This window comes from Heloderma suspectum, chromosome 1 (assembly GCF_057233095.1).
Source record: "Heloderma suspectum isolate Gila_16-S chromosome 1, 16-S_ref, whole genome shotgun sequence".
In the NCBI taxonomy this organism is placed as follows: Eukaryota; Metazoa; Chordata; class Lepidosauria; order Squamata; family Helodermatidae; genus Heloderma; species Heloderma suspectum.
Window position 1 is genome coordinate 135,202,822 of NC_139458.1, and position 20,950 is coordinate 135,223,771.

A 20,950-nucleotide genomic window follows, 5' to 3' on the forward strand; every position below is an offset into this window, starting at 1 on the left:
GCCCCCGCTGCACTGCGTGCTGGGTGTGGATGACATGGCACCCCCCCCCTGCACTGTGGGCAATTATGCAAATTGTGGCTGCATGCAGGGGCGGGGGGAAAAGCCACAATGGCTTCCTTTACCCCCACGATCATGCAAACCCGGCTTGAGTGGGGGTTAGCATGTTGTGTGAACAGCCCCTCTGTGTGCTACCCCATCCCTTCTGTACCACTCACTCACACTCACAAATCCATGCAGAGGATGAGTTTCCCAGGGAACAGTCCAGCAAGCAAGAGCAGGCTCGCAGCATCCAGAGCGATGGATGATACCTTGGGCTGCTGGTTCCCCACTCCAGCTCTAGACCAATCTTATCAGGCCACACTAGTAATAAGTAAATGTAAATGAACCAATCATGGCTCTTCATTTTAAACAGTAGCTTCCTGGTATCTTTGGCACATGGGAGCTCTGGTTAAAATTGGATAGGTAGCAAGGAAAATACACATTCTTAATGGACAGTGTCTGGTAGCTAGGCACGTAATGGCCTGGCACTTAAGGCCAATTACAAATGAAAGGAAAGCATTGATTGGTCTCAAGAAAAACAGTAACTAGTTTAGCCATTCAGAGAAATCTGCAATGTCTGAGCTCTTGCAGATCCCATAGAGGAATCCTGTATGTGCTCTGAGCATAGAAGGCACTGGCCAAGATGTCTTAATACAACAAATTACTAACATAATTATAATAAGATACTGTGTGATAAGTAGTAATTCTGACACAGATTCTGAGTCCCATATGTGCTCTGAACACAGGGCATTAGAGTCTATCAGTTGGCTTGCAACTGCATCTTCCATCTGACTCTGACTGCATGTTAAAGAGCTTTAGCCAGTCATGTGTGTCCCATAGAGTTGGCAAAACTCTTCCAGTGGCAGGGAGTTGCTAGGATTGTGGTTGTGATACCCTGTGTCTCTAATGGTGATTTGTCTGTGGAACCCATGGTTAATTCTCTATTGGACTTGCATCTTCATTGTCTACATCAGTGTTGTTTCCCCAGGGTAGGTAGTCCGTTTATGTTATGGCATGGGAAATAGTCTCAGAATGGCCTGACAAATGGAGGCTAGAAGGGTGTAGTGCACAAGGGGGAAAAGCAACCCTATCAAGGCAGTACAACCTTGACCTCTTTAGGCATCTCAAGCAGTTCTGCAAGATTAACCCCTTCATTTCCTTTTCCACTTTCAGTTGAAAGCCCTTTGTCTTTGTTGTTGTTGTTCAGTTGTTCAGTCGTTCAGTCGTGTCCGACTCTTCGTGACCCCATGGACCATAGCACGCCAGGCCTTCCTGTCCTGCGCTCTCTCCCGGAGCGTGCTCAAGTTCATATTCATTGCATCCGTGATGCTGTCTAGCCATCTCATCCTCTGCCGTCCCCTTCTCCTTTTGCCTTCAGTCTTTCCCAGCATCAGGGTCTTTTCCAGGGAGTTTTCTCTTCGCATTAGGTGGCCAAAATATTGGAGCTTCAGCTTCATTATCTGTCCTTCCAATGAGCACTCAGGGTTGATTTCCTTTAGGATGGACTGATTTGACCTCCTTGCAGTCCAAGGGACTCGTAAGAGTCTTCTCCAGCACCACAGTTCGAAAGCATCAATTCTTCGGCGCTCAGCCTTCCTTATAGTCCAGCTCTCACAGCCATACATTACTACTGGGAAAACCATAGCTTTGATTAGACGGACCTTTGTCGGCAAGGTGATGTCTCTGCTTCTTACTATGCTGTCTAGGTTGGCCATAGCTTTCCTCCCAAGGAGCAAGCATCTTTTAATTTCATGGCTACAGTCACCGTCTGCGGTGATCTTGGAGCCCAAGAAAGTAAAATCTGTCACTGCTTCCATTTCTTCCCCTTCTATATGCCAGGAAGTGATGGGGCCAGATGCCATGATCTTCGTTTTTTTAATGTTGAGTTTCAAACCAGCTTTTGCACTCTCCTCTTTCACCCTCAACAAGAGGCTCTTGAGATCCTCTTCGCTTTCTGCCATTAGGGTGGTATCGTCTGCATATCGGAGGTTGTTGATAATTCTCCCAGCAATCTTAATTCCGACCTCTGATTCATCCAACCCAGAATTTCTCATGATGTACTCTGCATATAAGTTAAATAAGCAGGGTGACAATATGCAGCCTTGTCGTACTCCTTTCCCAATTTTGAACCAATCGGTTGTTCCATGTCTGGTTCTTACTGTTGCTTCTTGACCCTCGTACAGGTTTCTCAGGAGACAGGTAAGGTGGTCTGGTACTCCCATCACTTTCAGAATTTGCCACAGTTTGGTGTGATCCACACAATCAAAGGCTTTAGCGTAGTCAATGAAGCAGAAATAGACGTTTTTCTGGAATTCTCTTGCTTTCTCCATGATCCAGCGAATGTTGGCGATTTGATCTCTAGTTCCTCTGCCTCTTCTAAATCCAGCTTGTACTTCCAGTAGTTCTCGATTCGCATACTGCTGAAGCCTAGCTTGTAGGATTTTGAGCATCACCTTGCTGGCATGTGAAATGAGCGCAATGGTGCAGTAGTTTGAACACTCTTTGGCGTTGCCCTTCTTTGGAACTGGAATGTAAACTGACCTTTTCCAGTCTTGTGGCCACTGTTGAGTGTTCCAGATTTGTTGGCATATTGAATGCAGCACTTTAACAGCATCATCTTTTAGGATTTTAAATAGCTCGGCTGGAATACTGTCATCTCCGCTAGCTTTGTTGTTACTAATGCTTCCTAAGGCCCACTTGACTTCACTCTCGAGGATGTCCGGCTCAAGTTCAGTGAGCGCACTATCATGGCTATCAGGGACATTCAGATCTTTCCTGTATAGTTCTTCTGTGTATTCTTGCCACCTCTTCTTAATCTCATCTGCTTCTGTGAGGTCCCTGCCTTCTTTGTCCTTTATCATGCCCGTCTTTGCACAAAACGTTCCCTTGAGATCTCCAATTTTCTTGAAGAGATCTCTAGTCTTTCCCATTCTGTTGTTTTCCTCGATTTCTTTGCATTGTTCATTTAAGAAGGCCTTCTTGTCTCTCCTTGCTATTCTCTGGAATTCCACATTTCTTTGTTTACATGTCCTGACCTCCACCATTCTCTGTCTTCCTGTGAAATACCTGCATCTTCCTTCTTGTCCTGCTCCCTGTGCAGTACTTGCAAGCCCCTCTCTTTTGATGCTGCCCAACCCAAATGGGAGCTATAGTATAAGAAGCTGTTGGAGGAAAGAACAAGAAACCATCTTTCAGCCAATTATGGGACAATCAGTCCCCAGGTAAAAGTTTTCTCTGAATCCTTATTGAAATGATGGGCCCACATGAGGCAATTTCCCTGAAGTAATTTCCCTTTGCCACACTGTATTTTTTCACAGAGTTCATTCTGTGTTTACTGTGGGGAAATTTGTCAGGCAAACACCAATGAACAACCCTACTTTCAACGAGGAATAAATCCCAAGTCTAGAGTCATGGATTCAGTTCAGTTTTACAGCTGTGAAGACTAAAAAACAACAACTGGGTATTACCCTCCCAGATGAATTACTCATGATTAAAAGTCAACTAGAGCAATTGCAGTGTGTAAATCAGCCCTGGTTTATTTTCCCACTCTGGTGGTGTGTTTTTGGGGAGGGGGATTTACTATTATAGCTAGATAGACTTGTGGAAGAGAATGTCTAATCCCTTTATATAATCCTCTTAATCTTTGGCTTCAGTGGTGAAGCAATCAATTCTGCAAACTAATTATGTGTTGTGTGAAGAAGTATTTTCTTTTATCAGTTCTGAATTTACCACTTTTCATTTACATTTAATGTTAATCAACAGTTCTTTAGAGGGTGTTAAAAATCCCTTATTAGGAACAGAGAGTCACTTTGAGGTAATAGCTGTTGTTGTTGAAGCTTTTTAAAGACCAAAGTCACATACAGGGAGAAAGGAAAGAACAGCCAAGATAAGAAGAAGAAGCTTCTGTCTTTCCTGCTTGGGAATTTAGCTGCTGGAGAAAAATCCCTGACAAAGCATGTATTACACACAACCTTAGTAGCTACTTGAAGTCCCAGCAAGGTCAGACTAAAGCATCATTTTTAAATTGTCTTTTGGTCAGAGGAGCAGCGCAACCGTAAGTTTGTACAGGGTATTGTAGCCAGACTATTACAGAAGTAAAGGCAAAAAGCAGACAATATGAGGTAGGAAAGAAGGAAGTAGGATAGGAAACAGTGAACCAGGGGCTGAGTCACGTGACCATTTATGACAGTGAGGTGTAGGTTGCCTGGATGCAGTTTGACTACTTTTTTCCTGTAGCGAACAAAACATTCATATGATTGCCAAATCCCAATTTTTCACGACTAGGCCACATTTTACCATGGCAATGGCATCATGGAATCCATTTATGGATGGCTAAAGAGCTGCCTTATAGTGGGTCATGCTATTCTGATTGGCACTAGCTCTCAAAACGCTCAGGAAAAGATCTTCTCCAACCCTGCACCTCAGATAACTGAACTCAGCCTGAGCTTTCTGCATCAAAGCAGAACTGTGGTCCTTTCTCGAAAGTCCTGCTCCAAATCATGGGAGCACGGAGCCCCCAAGGAGTCAAAGACTAGGCATTAAATCTAATAACACTCTAGTGGAAATCTGCTAGTGCAACGGGACTTTCTTCTTCACTCTTTCCCCCTAGAGCCTTCTGTGCCACCCAATTTTTGTGCTCTGGAGGGTTTCCAGAGCAGATTTTGTGGTGGTGGTGGGGCTGTGGGGGGATGACAATCACCCCTCTCCCAGTTCTGCTGACAGAAACAGTTGTGCCAATGGAATGACAGCATTGGGTCCAACTCTAGACCTTCAGTACAGGAAGTAGTAACCTTTCATTCAAGATGAGGGCTCTAGGAAACTGTGTAGTGGCATGATAAAAACTGAGACCTGCTGCATCAATTTCATGAGGTTCCCCACTTGGTGACAGAGGAGAAAAATGTTAAACTACATTCCCCACTCAACCCACATCTCCATCTGATGTGTGAAATAGTCGTTAGAAGTGGGCCATTGCAGTCCATCTTGCTCAGGAAGGATCTAACCAGCCCAACAAAGACTGGCAGAATAGTTCTGCCAATAGTTCTGCCATTCAAATGGCAGAATAGTTCAGCAGAAAGAGCATGTTGCTGAAGGTACAGAACGTCAGCATTTCATCTCCAGCTTGGATCCTACCAGTGTAACAAATGCAAAGCCATATCCTTACCCATCTTTGGCTGTGAACTGGTCTAAATTGGGGGTGGGCAACTTGTGGCCCTCCAGATGCTTTGGCCCAGAACTCCCATCAGTCCTTGCCAGCATAGGAACATAGGAAGCTGCCTTATACCATGCCAGACCATGGGTCCCTCTAGCCCGGTATTGTCAACACTGACTAGCAATGGCTGTCCAGGGTTTCAGGCAGGAATTTTTCCAGCCTTACCTGGAGATGCAGCAGTTGAACCTGGGACCTTCTGCATGCAAAACAGGTGCTCTACCATAGCCAATGGTGAGAGATGATGGGAATTGTAGGCCAAAACATCTGGAGGACCACACAATGCCCACTCCTGGTCTAAATGTTTTCTGTTCTCAATCCTCATCCATGTTAGTTAGTATAACTCACTGTTTGAGTCAGAGCCATCACTTGGTGAATTCCTTGCCCACAATCTATATCAGTGGCATTTGCTGACAGGGCAGAGAAACGAATGAAGTGATGTTGTGTGTCATGCTGAATGATGCCTCTGTGTGTGCGTGCGTGCGTAAAGCTCACAATGGGGATACCAATCCTCATGGTGACTATAACATTTAGACAGGTTTTGTCTTGTCACTTTGGATTGCAGGCTCCTTAGAAACTGGAGATATGCTTTCACTCAATATTCATGCAACAGTAGGCACAGTGGGGCCCCGGACATGATTGGAGGCTCTAGATCCTACCATAATGAAAGCAGCTAACTTGGCATGCCCTTCAGTTCTACTCTGGCAGGTGCCATTTTTCAGATTCAAGAATGAGATGCCAATGGCAAAGGCAGTAGCCATGAAATGAAAATATATCTTTCTTCCTTTGTCTTGCAGAAACTTCCTTAGGGAAGCTGTCAAGTTGGCCTAGTAAAACATTGTTCTAAAAAGACAGCATCCTTGTCCAATCAAAGTTAACTTAGCAGAACAAAGGCCTGGGAGTTACTGGAGTGGTTTAAGCAGAGACCTTGGTGCTCATTATTCCCTTTTCTGTTTAAATATTGTGCATTTGTGTGTATTTGCAATGTTTGAGTGCACTCACTCAGACACACATAGACACAAAAAAGTGTCTTGTTAGAACACTGAGCTATGGATTATTTTATGGGCTCCCACTGCTCAGAGTAACAGCACCAGGGATGTTTTATCATGTCACACAATTAAGAAGCTTTGTCTCTCTTGTTCTTGTGCTGTCTGCATTAAGGCTTGGATTGAAAAACCAGTTCCAAGGCAGGAGCTAGGATTGGGTTGGGGAGGGGAAGAGACGACTATAAGGCTTAAAGGTCTACAGGAAAGTAAAGATGGGCTGTAGCACAGCACCAACTAGGCAAGACATCTTACTCCTCAAATATTTGGTTGGCTATCATCATTGTAATTCTGCGTATTGGTCTGCCTCATTCCTCCACCACAAGAATGCAATAATGGACACTCCTTAAGCTAATAAAAATGTTGTACTGCAGCATCCTGTGTTACAAATAGATGAATCCTGCAACATTGGAAATCAATGGCTGGACTACATAAAAACGTTGCTGGGATGGAACAGTAGCTGGGCTGGTCAGCCTGGGGGTAAACAGAGGGTAAATATCCATTAGAGATAAGCTCTCACTTTATCATGATCTGTATCCAACTTCAGATGTTCAGATGGATTCAAGTCCAAAATATGTTTTTTAGATAGAATCCAGAATTAAACATTTTAGGATGGAAAGATACCCTGAGTCAGTTCCCTCTCCTGCAGTCTTCAGTCAGTTCCCCCTCCCTGCCAAGGAAGGGCACCTGCCCCCAATGGATGCCTGGCGCAGGCAGACCAAGACATAAGCCAGTGCCCTGGAGTCTGCAGGAGATTGGCAGGGATTGGCAGAGCACCCAGGGAGAGATAAACAGCTGTCTGGGTGGAAAATTGCCTCAGGACAGCAGAAGCCCAGCTAGGACTCCTTGCTGCCATTCAGCTCTATGATAAGGCACAACTGAGGCAAACAATTTCTAGTTATTTCCATGTCCTATGGATAAAAACTCATAGATGGACTCCAAACTCTCCTTTGAAGATTGAGGGCATCCCAGATGTCCCAAATGATGAAGAGAGGGAAACAGAGGAACTATGGGTAGGTTGGTGTGACAGATGAAGGGGAAGGAAGACATTGTTCTTGTTTCTTGTATCAGAGAGTACCAACAGAAATGGGTGTCATACAGACAGACATTTATTGGCAGTAGTTATAAAACTGTTGCTACATTACCAGCATTGTTAACTCTGGTAAGGAGTGTTATCGAATATTTCTGTGGCCAAAGGTGCTCACACCCAATGGTAGTATCTGAGCCAGTGGTAGTATTGTACAAAACAAATTACCACTGAACTGATATCACTCTTACTATTTAACTGATGTAACCATGATCAATGTCTCTGACTGTCACCAGTAATGTAACAACTGTATGTCAGGTGCAGACCTATAACCCACCTGATTTACTCCTTTTGAAGCATATATGCAAGTGATGGAGAAAGAGTAATGTGTAATGCTTTTTCTACTGGTGACATGTCATTGTATGTATGAGCTCAAGCAGAGGATCCTGCTCATTTGCATTGCTTGTGCCAGTCTGTGCTTCTGATGATGGACTTTGTTTTTGTCAGCAAGTCCTTCTACATTTTAGCACCTTCTACAGCTAAAGTATGATTTATAGCAGGGGTCCCCAACCCACGAGCCGCGGACCGGTACCAGTCTGTGGCCTGTCAGCAACCAGGCCACAGGGGTGTGCAAAACCCCCTCACCTTGGGTCCGCGGGGGTCCGCAGGGGGGAGGTGATCCATCCTCCCGCCCCTGGAATCCTCGCTGGCTCTGGCCGGCTCCACTCTGCAGTGAGTCTGCGGAGCTGCCGGCCAGCTCCGGCCACTGGCGGACTTCCGGCACTGGGACGCAAATGGCATCCGCATAGCTGGAAGTCCACCAGCTGAACCCCCCCCCCCCAGTCCATGGAAAAATTGGACTGGTCCCTGGCACCAAAAAGGTTGGGGACCACTGATTTATAGCATTCAATATGGAGGTTTTGGGGGGGATCACGTATGTTGGGGTTTTCAGCTCACAGCCTGTTGTTTGTGCCGCAAAAAGGAGCTATTGCAGGTCTTCTGTAGGTCATTGCACCAGTGTGACTGAATTCATAACCCCAGGTCAGTGATCTCACAGAAAAAAGGCATTTGTTTTGTTTTAAACAAGCACCTCTTACATTCCATGTTTAGTGTTAAAGGGACAAACCAACAGTGTATGAAGCTGCGATGCGGCTCAGCTTTATTACTTAGCAGCAACCCCTCTAAATGTTTGGAGAGAACAGTTATAATTCCCCAAACCTTCCTCTTATTTGCCCCCAGCATGGCCCAATTATGCCTTAGTACACAATTAGGAATATTGGAATATATCTTCAATGGGATTTTGCAAAGTTCGAATGAGGTACTATCTTCAGTGGGTGGTGAAGTTCAGATGGGATTGTCCTCCATTTGAACTCCACCATCCATGCTGACTCCACCATAAGCCTCAGGTGCAATAAATGAACCTGCTCAAGACAAGGGCTCCAAATTGTAGACTACTGTTTTTTTTTTTATGGCTAGCACAATTCTTCCTGATATTTAAACTAAATATTTCTTCTGACTGTTTTAGCCTATCGGTGCTTCTCTCTCTCTCTCTCTCTCTCTCGGACTACAAAGAACCATTGACTATCATTTTGTTTATAATAGTCTTTTATATATCTGAAGACTGTTTTAAAGTCCCCTCCTTAGCCTTTTATTTTCCAAACAGACCCAGTTAATTTGTTCCTTCCTGTGTTCCTCCATCTCTCTCTCCAACAGAGAATCATCTTTATATGTTCTAAATCCTTTATCATGTCAGTGGCTCTTCTCTGAGCAATCTGTGTAAATTTGTGGGCAGTGTTTTTATAGACCTAGGGCTGACAAATGAGGCTCTATTTATTAATCTATGTTTAGAGGTTGCCTCCCTCCCTCCTGATTCTGATGTAATGCACACGCCTGTACATGTGTGTGCATCACTCTCTTCCTGCTCCAGGATAGATTTAGCTTTATTGTAGAACCATACACTGCTTACAAATATATGGATTTTTTTTTCTTTATACAGGTCTTGTGGTAGGGTGGGGGAATCTTCATTTTATCCTTTTCAACACAGTGCCCAACAAAAGAAAGCGCTAGCAAGACTTCCAGCTAGGCACAGATGGGTTGCAACATTCTCGGCTGATTTGGTATGTGAATCTGCTTAGTCTGGCAACATCATTACACCCCTTGGTGATACTATAATCCATTCCATATTTGTTGATGGATTTTAATGAAGATTCTTCGAGATCACACGTGCATATCTGCGGGCTGTTTTACCCCCTGTGTGTATTGCACAGGTACTGAATCGTAAGGAGGGCTTACTTTCTGATATACACTTGGCATGCATGAAGAGCTCTCTTCAAAATCCAGCTCTGAGCATAACCTGTAGGGCTGGCTCACAGCTTTGGCCAGCCTATACAAAGAAAAAGCTGTGTGCATTTGAACTGAGACTACACCACAGAGCTCCTTGAGTCATTGTGTTACACTCTTGGTTTGTGTAGGAAGCTGGTCATGCCAAAAGATGTGCAAGATCCTGGACACGTGCAGTGGCTGCTAACAGTGTTGGCTTCTGATTCTGAGGGACAAAATGCCCTGTTTAGGCCCACTCACTGAATGGGCCCACCTCCTCGCCACTATCACCACTGTCTGTTTGCTTGCCTTTTCCTCTGGGTCCAGTCGGAGGGGTAGAAATGGAGACATACCCTCCTTTGGCCCTGTACCTGTAGAACCAGGAAGAATTGGAAGCCTGTGTGGGCTTTAAGCAACATATCAAAAGTGATACTTAAAGGATTTTGCAGAGACATGGCTAAAACGGTTACTTGTAAAATGGGATTTCTTTTTAACTCTCCCACAGGTCTTGTGACAGAACACTGTCAACAAGTCAGTTTGGTGGTTTCTCAAACAGAGCTCATGGCTGTCAGTGTTTCCTCCTGATAGTTGTTAAACCTTGTGATGTTACAGTATTATCTGATGATCACCCACTTTCATTTCTTGCAACTGTTGTGAGTTAGATCAGTAAGGAAGTTGGGTGGATGGAGGCTGCTCTGAGTATTTACTGAATGGCTTCCTACTATTCTGGGATGCCTGGGTTGAAGGTGAGGAGAAGCTGGGGGGAAATGCCTGGCTCTCAGGAAAGTGTGTATAATTCAGGCTTGGTGACGGGTTCTAGATAAAATGAATATGATATATGGGGGAATAGGGGGAGTAGAAGGACAGGGCAGCAGGGCTCTTTGTAGTTCTGTAGAAGAGGGAATTCCAGCAGTCGCAGCTTTTCACACCCTGCCATGACAGACTGCATCTGCTGAAATTCCTGCTTCTGCACAGCTATTACAGGTATAGAAGTCCTGTCCTTCTTGGTAACTGGGACCCCTAATGGAGGAGTGGGGCAGGATCACAATAGCAGGCAGAATGGATGGAGAAACATGTCCCTTAGCGGGTTCCTTGAGTTTTCAGGAAGAAAAGATGTTTGGAACTACTGTGTGTGTGTGTGTGTGTGTGTGTGTATGTATGTATGTATGGTCCACTCACATGAACATTGTAATATCAAAGGAGCTGGTCAAAGTACCCAAAGAGTAGCTTCTGTTACGTGACATTGCTCACACCAGGAACCACTTTTCCAAGCAGGTATTTGCACTGGTAAGCTCTAAATAATATTTACATTGGCTCTGAGCATCATTACCTGAGCATCCTTTCTATCTGTGGTTCTTGAACAGTTTAAGCAACTTCTCTTTCTTTCTTGTCAATGTGCAGTGTTAATTATGGAACAGAAACTCTTCAAGCTCTTGCTCCAAACTTTCACTTTTTCCCGAGACACACCACCCTCCATATACCATTTGTCTCGTTGCTTAGAGCAACCTTCCCAAATCTGGTGCCCTCCAGATGTGTTGGACTACAACTTCTATCACCCCCAGTCAGCACAGGCAATGGGCATGCTGGCTGGAGCTGATGGGAGTTGTAACGCAGCACATCTGGAGGGCACTAGATTGTGGAAGGATGGCTTACAAAACAATTGATATCCTTGGTCTCCGTCACTTAAAAGGCTTCTCTTGCCCCTTTTAGGGCCACTTCATACATTATGTCTTTCCTGCACTAGGATCTCCATGTAGGAAAAAATGTTTGCACCATCATTTGTGAAGTGCAGAACAGGTGTTGATTTTTGACACAAGTAGATGGATTTGGAACCTGAGTGGTAAAAGAAGTGCCTGTATTCTACTACACAATTAGCAGTGTACCCATTCAGATCAAATTTGTTTCTGATGGGGGAAAAGCTTTGTGGCTTAAATGGCTGTTGGAGCTGTGGAAGGTTGTTGATGAAGCCACTTTTAATTTAATATTTTATACGGACAGCAGGGACTGTTCAGTTCCATAAGTGGGCAAGTGAGCAGCAGTGGTGACAAAGATTTCCAAGCCATATGTTCACTCCTTTCCTGTACCAATTCACCATCTAGACATGCAGTGCAACCCTATGCCTGCTTGCTTAGAAGTAAATCCCATTGAGTTAAGTAGAGCTGACTCCGGAATAAGTGTAGATAAGATTGCAGCCACAGAGACCAAGAGGCCCATCACCATCATTGTACAAGTCCAAACTAGGAGCTGAGCCTTCAAAGTCTGCTCTCTAACCATCATGCTTTCTAACCACACACTAACCTTGTCTGATACCTCTTTAGGGATTATAATGGACAATTAACCAGTAGAGGACAATAAGTCAATGCGCTATCCAATTTATTATGGGACATCCATTAAGAGCTGTGAGAACCTTATCTGGAAATAGCTATAGCTGCTGAATGGGGAGTCTTCTTCTGTGCAAAGGAATTGAATTGATAGCCATCCACAGACATTATCCTGGAGAATTTGTAGGGGAGAACACTATATGTGGCCATCTTTATTAGCCCGTTAGCAACATGGGCTGGTTCTCTGAATTCCTGGTAGGATTCCAAGAAGCTTTTCTTTTCTTTTCTTAGCTGCCCCATTGTTTCCCAAGGAATCTGAATCTTGACTGAAATTAACTACTTCTTGAAGAAATAGCGGCAGCAACATTGAGAGGCAAGTGTGGTGATAAAGAGCAGGCGTGTGGAAGTATCCTTCATTTGCTTCTTTCTTAGGAGCAACTGCAAGGGGCTCCTAAGTATGAGCCTCCTAAGGGGCTCCTCCTAAGGGGCTCCTAAATATGGCCCAGTTATTGTCTAATTATAGACTGATAAGGGATGTGAGAAGAATGCTCTGTGTCGATCTTGCTGGGCTTAACTATTCATTACCATTCCTGGTCCAGTGTGGCTGACTACAGTGACTTCAAAGCCTCCGTTGAAGACTCCAAGCAAAGATCAGTGGGTTTGTGTTTCTGACTCAGCCTGGACTCTGTTCTCCCCCACTCTGCTGCCCATTGTGTCGTCTGCCAGCTCACAAGAACATTGATGAGAGGCTCCGCAGTGACCCCTAGCATTGAGCAGCACTTTGAAAATCCTTTTGTGGTTTTCTTAAGTGAAAACTAAAAGGCACCACAAAGTAATGAAGGCTCTGGTGTGTGTGCCTGTATGTGTGTGTATAGAGGGGAGTAGTGGTGAGGCCTGCTAACCATGATGTCAAGGCCTTTCCTGAAGGGTCATGTGGATGAGAGACAAAGTGTTCTAATGAGCTTTAGCTCTTTCTGCCCTGAAGCAGTGGGGAAACATTGCCCGCAGCTAGTACACCTGCCTTGCTGTTCTTCCATCACATCTCTACCCTGTGCAGCACAGAGGGACTAGGCATGGGGCCAATAAAGAGAGAGGAAGAGTTCACAGTCAAGATCCATCGGAATGCAGGCCTAAAATGGATTGCTCTCTTATTAGCCCTGAGGGAAGGGGAATTGTGTGTGTGTGTGTGTGTGTGTGTGTGCGCGCACCTGCCTGTATGCATTTTTTACACACCCTTTGGGAATTACTGTCTTGGCAGGTTTCACAGTATTGGAGAGAAAAACTGAGAAGGTCAGTTCTTGGAGAGATAAATGACAATACTTATTGTGCAAAATTTCATATACACATGGGACAGGATTTGAACCCAGTTCGTGCTGCTGGAGAGTAGAAGAACCCTGAAATAATAGTATTATTAAGCATTTATGTAGTACTGCAAATGTGCAGAATGGTTGACATATTTATCTAGCTCATCCTTAAAGCAACCCTGTGAGTTGAACCCTAGCATTTTCATTTTACAGAAGTCCACCATTTTTCAGACATCCACCAGTCTAGTCACATTTTCTTCTTTCTTGCAGTCATCAGTTATTCTATATTGTAATGCACTATGGGATATTGTGAAGATTATAGTGTTAACAGTGATGAACCCTCTGGCAGTTTCTGGTTCAGTTGCCTGCTTGTCACAAAAAAGCTGGTCCATCTGAAGAGCCTTCAGCTGTGATTAGCTCACCAACCTGCCTGTTACAGAGGAGCCAGGCAGTTAGAAGGGGGTCTGGTAGAGATCAGCTGCAGTTTACATACTGATTTGAAATAACCAGTGAAGCCTTTGGCAGTGGCCCTCTAGTTCTTCCAGCCCCCTCTGACTGCGCCACACTGTTTTTCTTCAGATCTGGTTACATTGTTGGCATCAACAAGATATGCTCCTTGTCCCAAACCCCTATGTACTTTTATGTAATGCGCAGGCACTTGTCAGAATCTCAAGGACTCCATCTGTGATCCTAAAAGAAGTTGGGTTTTCCTAGACTTTATACTTGCAGAGACACTTTGACAGTATAGTAGGAAAATGCTAAAAGACTGGAAAGGAGTAAAAAGAAGCAGCAGCAGCAGTCCAAATCCATGAACTATTTCTACTCTCATAATTTTTTAAATCAGTCTAACAAGAATTTTTAAGAGCTGAGTCATATTTTCCCTGTTTCAGGGTAACAATTTCAGAATAAGGACACTGTAGAATAATAGAGTTTGGCTTTTTTAAAGTTTAGAGTTTAAAGGTGATGTTCCACTGAGACCCTTCAGAGTAGGGTGGAAGCAGAAGGGTAGATAATAATAGGATTTCTTCTTACTTTGCTCATGTACGTATGTTAATTCATTTATTTTACATGAATGTAATATTTGTCCATTGATGAATGTTGACATTGAACCTTCGAAAAACAGGAAAGACAAATGTCAGAAAACCAAACAAAGTGAGTTTTTGACTATCCAGGTCAGAGTTAACTATCCAGGCCAGAGTTCTAATATGTATGGCCTTCCCCAACCTAGTGCCTTCCAGATATGTTAGACTGCCAATGGCCATGGTGGCTGGGGATGCTGGGAGTTGTACTCCAACACATCTGGGGGGTACCAGGTTGAGGAAGTCTGCTGTAGTGCAAATGTAGCTTGGCATCCACTATGCTCATGAAAAGGATATGCCAATTATATTCATTGCATAAAACAAAAAACAGACAGATAACTATGGCCTCTGATTTGATGACATAAGGTTGCAGTGCAGCCCACAGCACTGAATAAGTGCTGCTCCAGACTCCCACCCTTTCCATCTACTGTTTTCGCTCCACTTCTTAGTGGCTGTCTTGCCTTTTTTCCCTACTGCAATTTTCACGTTTCCCTTTTTTGTCTGCTGGCTGCCACTCCCATTATCTGTCTCCTGTAGTCTCCACTGGCTCTGTGACCGGTGTTATACTGCACCTTTAAGCATGCACACTGCTATAGCTTCCTCTTGCTGGTGTTCGTAGCTGTTGCCTGGGCTGCTCTGGCCTGGCCTTGCGCTGGGCTCCTTGTTTGGCGCCGTCAGTTGCATGGGCTGGCCTCCTCTGTCCTCAGGAGAAGGCTGTCGGTTGCAACAACTGCCTTTGGTAAGCATATGGCATACCCAGTGCTGTAGATCAAAGCTCTTTCTTTTGAAGTGTTCTCTCAGCTTTAAAGATGCATTTGAAGTTACCTGAGCTTTAGTGACAGTTGTTTGAAATTGACCCGAATGGACAAGCGTGAGCTGATTCTCTGCTCCCTGTGAGTCTATCCTTGTCAGCCTCTGTCTCCCTGTTGCTTCCTCAACAGGCAAAGTCCCCTGGGGATTGCAAAGGTACACCCAAGTCGACAGCACTGCATGCAAGGCTACCATCCTGTACAAGAAGCAGAAAACGTGTGCCTCTGGGATGGGACTATGTGAGCATCGTTGAAGAATGATGTGTTGGTCTACATCCATAGCAGCCCAAGACAAGGCCTTATCAAGGGCCAGAGTTCTACTATGTATGGTGGTAGTTCATGTAGGTTTTCTGGTGAGCGTGTTCGCCGTGAGAGTACCCATCTATGCCAGGGATGGGGAGCATGTGATGTAAGAAGTTTGGGTCCATATCTTAAGAAGATAACATGGTGGCTTTATTAAATAGAGTTACAACAATGAACAGTTCTTTGCTGGAGCTCCCTCAGCCAGTCCTGGCTCCACCCCCTCACTCCACTCTCTAGGGATCATCTCCAAATTCCCATCCCAATGTTTCTTGTAAGGAAATGTCTCTAAATTACTACAGTCACTACATGTGGTCTTCCAGATGTTGTTGGACTTTAACTCCCATCATCCCTCACTATTGGCTATGCTGCCTAGGGCTGATGGGAATTGAGTCCAATAACATCCGGAGGGCCACACATTTCCCTCCTCTGATCTACAGATAAAGTGTTCCTCTGAGGGAGGTGGTTGCCTTGTCTTCATCACACTATGTATTTGCAAATGTAAATCAAAGTATTAGAGCAAGAGTACTTTGAAAAATGATTTTATGCTTTTAGTTTGTGGTGTTATATGTAACTCTGTGTGTGCATATGCACGCATGTGAGAGAGAGAGGTGTTGGTTTCTTAATGTTAACTTGGGCTGTGATGGCCTATTCAGTTGGGTATAACATCTACATATGTATGTTTATTGGTGAAAGGTTTATTGCATACAGGGGTGTGGAGGCTTGTCTAAGCTTATGTACGCCAAGGTAAGATATATGAATTGCTGTATAAATATGTTATGAACAGAACACTGTAGGAGGACAAATTAAATTATATGATAACCTATACAGAAATCTAAGAGGGCATCAGTTCAGGGAGGTTTGTATATGTAAATTAGGCACAAAGATATGTAGTTTGCATTAGGTGTACCCACACACAGTTTAGTATGTGCCAATATATCTGTGTCATTGTGCTGATGCATATTGTTGTCTTAAGTATGCGTAAGCAAACCCCACCTGGCTGCAAACTCACCAGTGATCTGCAGGAGCTGAAAACACCATGCTCTAATTAGTGTGTTTATTTTTGGGTGTCTCAGAAAAGTCAACACCAAGCAACATGGAGCCTAGTGGCTTCTGTTTCCCAGAAGTAATTGCAACTTCTCCCTCTCTTTCTGTGTGTGTGTGTGTGTGTGTGTGTGTGACAGACATACTGAGACAGAAATATGTTCACAGCAGCTGCACAAGTTCAGGGCTTCTGTAATAAATCAGTGGGCAGTAAGCAATACAGGGTGAGGTGGAGGAAATCTGGCCACCACCCTGTTTCTCATTTCTTCTTTTGCCTTTCATTCATTCATTCATTCATTCCCTGTTCCTTGTGGTGTGTACTACTGCAAATGCTGATGAATGGATTTAGCACTACAGGGGCTCTCAGCAAAAGTCTGGAAAGCACACGAACCATGCTTCATTAGCTATTTGTGACCCAGCATTTGCACAGAACAGCAAGCTAGAATAGTAGATCCTGGAAGAGCTTGGGCCACCTCTAAGGCTAGGAGGGCAGAAAGTTTAGACATTTCTGCTGTGAGTATGCAGTGGCTGCATTGTTTGGTGGGTTCTCCATATATGTACTGACAAGGCAACATTCTCAGTGTCATGGGCCAAAAGGAGGATTATTGGCACAGGACAAGAGTCTCTTGTTGGTATATGCAAGCAAGTGAGCATGAAATCTATCAAGGCTAGAGGAATTGAACTAGTATTGTTGGATCAGGAGAAGCAGTGAGTCAGCCCCCCTGGAGACTGAGGATGTAAAATCTTGGAACTGCATCAGTCCTGTCATGTTAGCTTCTTATTCTGCAGGTTTTCAGCCAAGGGATCATGAATAGTTATCAGGAAAGAAGAGTTTCTGTTTCCTATCATCTGCTGTAGAGGATGTGCATAATCATTTGCTTCTAGGAACGCTTTTAATTGTTGTGTTCTTCTGTTGCATGTTATTTCCTATTATACATTCCATGCAGCACTACTTCTGCCTGTGTGAGGTTCCGTCCTGATGCTCATCAGTATGGGGTGCCCCAGGCAGCTTATACAGCTACAGGAGAAGCCATATAGTAAGGTGTCTGGAGTTTTCAGCATTCTACCATTATAAAACTTCAGAATTATTTTTACAACATAATGACAAATTGTCCTATTAGTATGAAATTTGGCATGAAGAAATATACCTGATGAGATCTGGCCAAAATTTCAGAAAAATTGGATGAGGAATGGCTATGTTTATAGGTGTGTACACTAATGCAAATGCTGGTGAATAGAATTGGACTTCAGGGGATCTCAGCAAAAAGTCTGGGAAGCAGCAGATAAACTGTGTTTCATTAAGAGAGACCGTAGAATGTTTACTGCTTAGAGGGTGTGAAAATTAAGGTAGTGCCTTAACTTACAATGTGATTGCCTTTTGGTGCATGACTGAATTGGTACGCACACTAACTCTTCTCTAACTTGGAAGCTGTTTTGATCCTTAGAATCTGAACACATAACAAAGATTCTCTAACACAACAAAGATGGAAAACGGTACTCCTACCGGGTCATTTTCAGTAATGACTTACCATTTTTGGTACCATCCAAGCTACTGCTAAATGACTTAACACATACAGAAAATACTCACCCCTGTCATAGAGTCAGGAGCTGTTCTAAATGAGCCAAAATGCTCCTCCAATTCAGATCTAATCCTAGTATGACTTTAAAAGTCAAGAACAGAAACAGGCAGTGATAAAATGGGACTTATGATGGTTTGACTATTCTCTATCTGCCTCTAGAGTTAGCAAGCCCAGAGCATTCTGGTTTTGGCCTTCCAAAACGATATTGGTAAAATTGGATTGACGGAGCCGCGGTGGCTTAGTGGTTAAGACGCTGAACTGCAGACTGGAAGGTCAGCAGGTCAGCAGTTCGAGACCTGAGTGCTGCGTGACGGAGTGAGCTCCCATCTTCAGTCGCAGCTTATGCCAACCTAGCAGTTCGAAAGCAAGAAATTGCAAGTAGATAAATAGGTACCGCCTCGGCGGGAAAGGTAACAGCATTCCGTGCACCTCGGTGTTCAGTCATGCTGGCCACATGACCACGGAAGCATCTTCGGACAGCGCTGGCTCTTCGGCTTAGAAACGGGGATGAGCACCACACCCTAGAGTCGGACACGACTGGTTGGGGACACCTTTACCTTTACCTTTAAAATTGGATTGAGCTTTGAAACTAACGGTTCATTCTCCATCCCAGTATCAAAGTGTTCCGGCGAAAGAACAACAACCCCATTGGGTTTGTTCTACAGCAGGGGTGGGAAACTTGTGGCCCTCCAGATGTTTTGGCCTACAAACCCATCAGCCCTAACCAACATAGTCAGTGGTGAAGGATGATGGGAGTTGCAGGCCAAAACACCTGGAGGGCCACGAGTTGCCCACTCCTGTTCTGCAGCCAGAAGGCCTATTGAAAACATCTGCTCGATATGTACTTGCCCTTCAACTGCTATTGCTCCTTTCATTGCTAAACTAAACCATAGCAGACAAGCCCTGCTGAGGAGAAACCTGTCTTTTGAGCCTTCGTGTCTGCTACCCTTCCTAAATGGTTTACCTGTGTTAATGATATTTCTCTTGTAGGAAATGGTTATTACTATAAACAGCCCACAGGAATCTGACAACTGTCTAAAAGCTACATAGCTTTTGTGATTCTTCTCTACCTGCTTCTGTTGTTACTTTTAAAAAGAGGCTGTGTCCTCTGTATTTGAAACCTCAAGCTGCTGCTTGAAGTAGATGAGATTAATTATTTTTTATTTCTGTCATGGGATCAATTGCAATGGCTGCTCTATGCTTGTTGATAATATTACTGTACTCAAGAACTTTGTACCTTGCTATAGAAACTCTTGTAATATTTTAGGGTGCTTTCAGATAAGGCTTTTATTGTGTCATTACCCTGCCTCATTCACAGAATTTTATGGGGGGGGGGTGTCCAGAAGTCATCGTCTTCAACTCATAACCTTCCCCTATTTTCCCACTGCTTCTTCTGCCTTTTCTCTTACTGCAGAAAATATGTTAAAATGTGGAATAGCTGCACCATCCCTTCTCACTGGTAGCACTAGGCACTCTCTGTCTAGAAGCACCCTTTGCTCATGGCAAAGTGTAGTAAATAAATATATTTACTTAATTCTATTTTTCTACACACTTATTGATGTGTTGATAGCCTTCTATTGCCTGATAAATAGTTTTTAATAATTTACTCCTGAGTTTGCCTGGATATTCCATGGTTCTGGCCCCAGTCTTAAATATCTTGCCTAAGTTTATAGCTATCATAACTTCAGATATTATAGGTTGAAAGAATGTGGTACAAGACTTGGGTAGATACTTAGTACCAAAACGTCCACTGCAAGCTGGTTTTTGTTTCTCTGTGTCTTACAGAGGAAGTAAGTCTCCTAGTGTTTGCATGGATCTGAGTACAAGCATCTAGTTAAAAAACAGCTTTCTTAAGAAAAGGCCCTCCCTCCATTAATAGGATATATTTCACAGTTGAGACCTAGTAACATCATAGTCATCTGGGGTTTGGAAACAAAACCAAAACAAAGTGTTAATCATATTTCTGTAACTGATACAAGTATGTTTCTATACTGAAACATACTGCCAGTTGCTTGTTGGTTTTGCTGCTGGTAAGAGGTCTCTCGCTAGTTTGAAAAGGGTGGAGCTATGCTGAAGACTATAAAATAAAGCTTTGTGATGGTTTTGGAGGTTGAACTTTGGAGCAATAAATGGTTCTCTGATTAGAAATTGGCTGTTTCTTATTTGATCTCAATTTTTACTGACCGAGCTGCTGTATTCTATAGGAAGAAAATGTATTTTTAAAATATTATTTGGGTGCATTGTTTGAGTTGCTTTGATCATTGGTTTATTTAACTATCTGTCATTTTCTGCTGGCAATCAGTTAATTTATTTTAGTTTTATTAATTATTTTGATAATTGAAGATTCTGAAATATAACTTTGATTATATTTGAAATATAACTCTCTTAATAACTTTGAAAGTTTTTAGCTACTTTATTATTCTGAAACATGAGGGAAAAAATAACTCATGCTTCTGGATATCTCTGTGGTGAACATAATCTATAGAGCCACCAGTTTGCCTGTGCCCGATGGCAATATATTTTGAGGTCACACTTGGGAGAAGTAGCATGAATGGATACATCTGAGTCTGATTTTCTTGAACTAGGGCCCAATCTACATGGCTGATTTAGTGTGGAGTGAGAGCACATCAGGATCGTTCACTACAGATGATGTAATCACCAATCCACAGCAACCCCACAGCTTCCCTCTGGAAAAGGCACATTTTCAGAAAGTCCTTTTAGTGTGGCTGTTTTTCTTATGCCCCGTCCTCCTGCATTAAATCCTGGATGTGCCTTTGTGACCTGGCAGTGACATAGCCAACGGGTGAGGCTGCCCCATTTTCTCCCCCTATTCCATTTCCCCCCCCCATTCGTAGTAGGGTGCTTTTGGATACAGGCTT

At 43.7% G+C, this 20,950-nt stretch overlaps 1 protein-coding gene across 1 annotated transcript in view; it reads left to right on the forward strand.

Moving 5' to 3' along the window:
* SYT7 (synaptotagmin 7) overlaps positions 1–20,950 on the forward strand; it is a 283,673-nt gene that overhangs the window by 24,921 nt on the left and 237,802 nt on the right. The window contains exon 2 of the mRNA XM_084858651.1: positions 15,280–15,387. Coding sequence (XP_084714777.1) covers positions 15,280–15,387 — 108 coding nt within the window. The remainder of the gene's footprint in view (positions 1–15,279; positions 15,388–20,950) is intronic.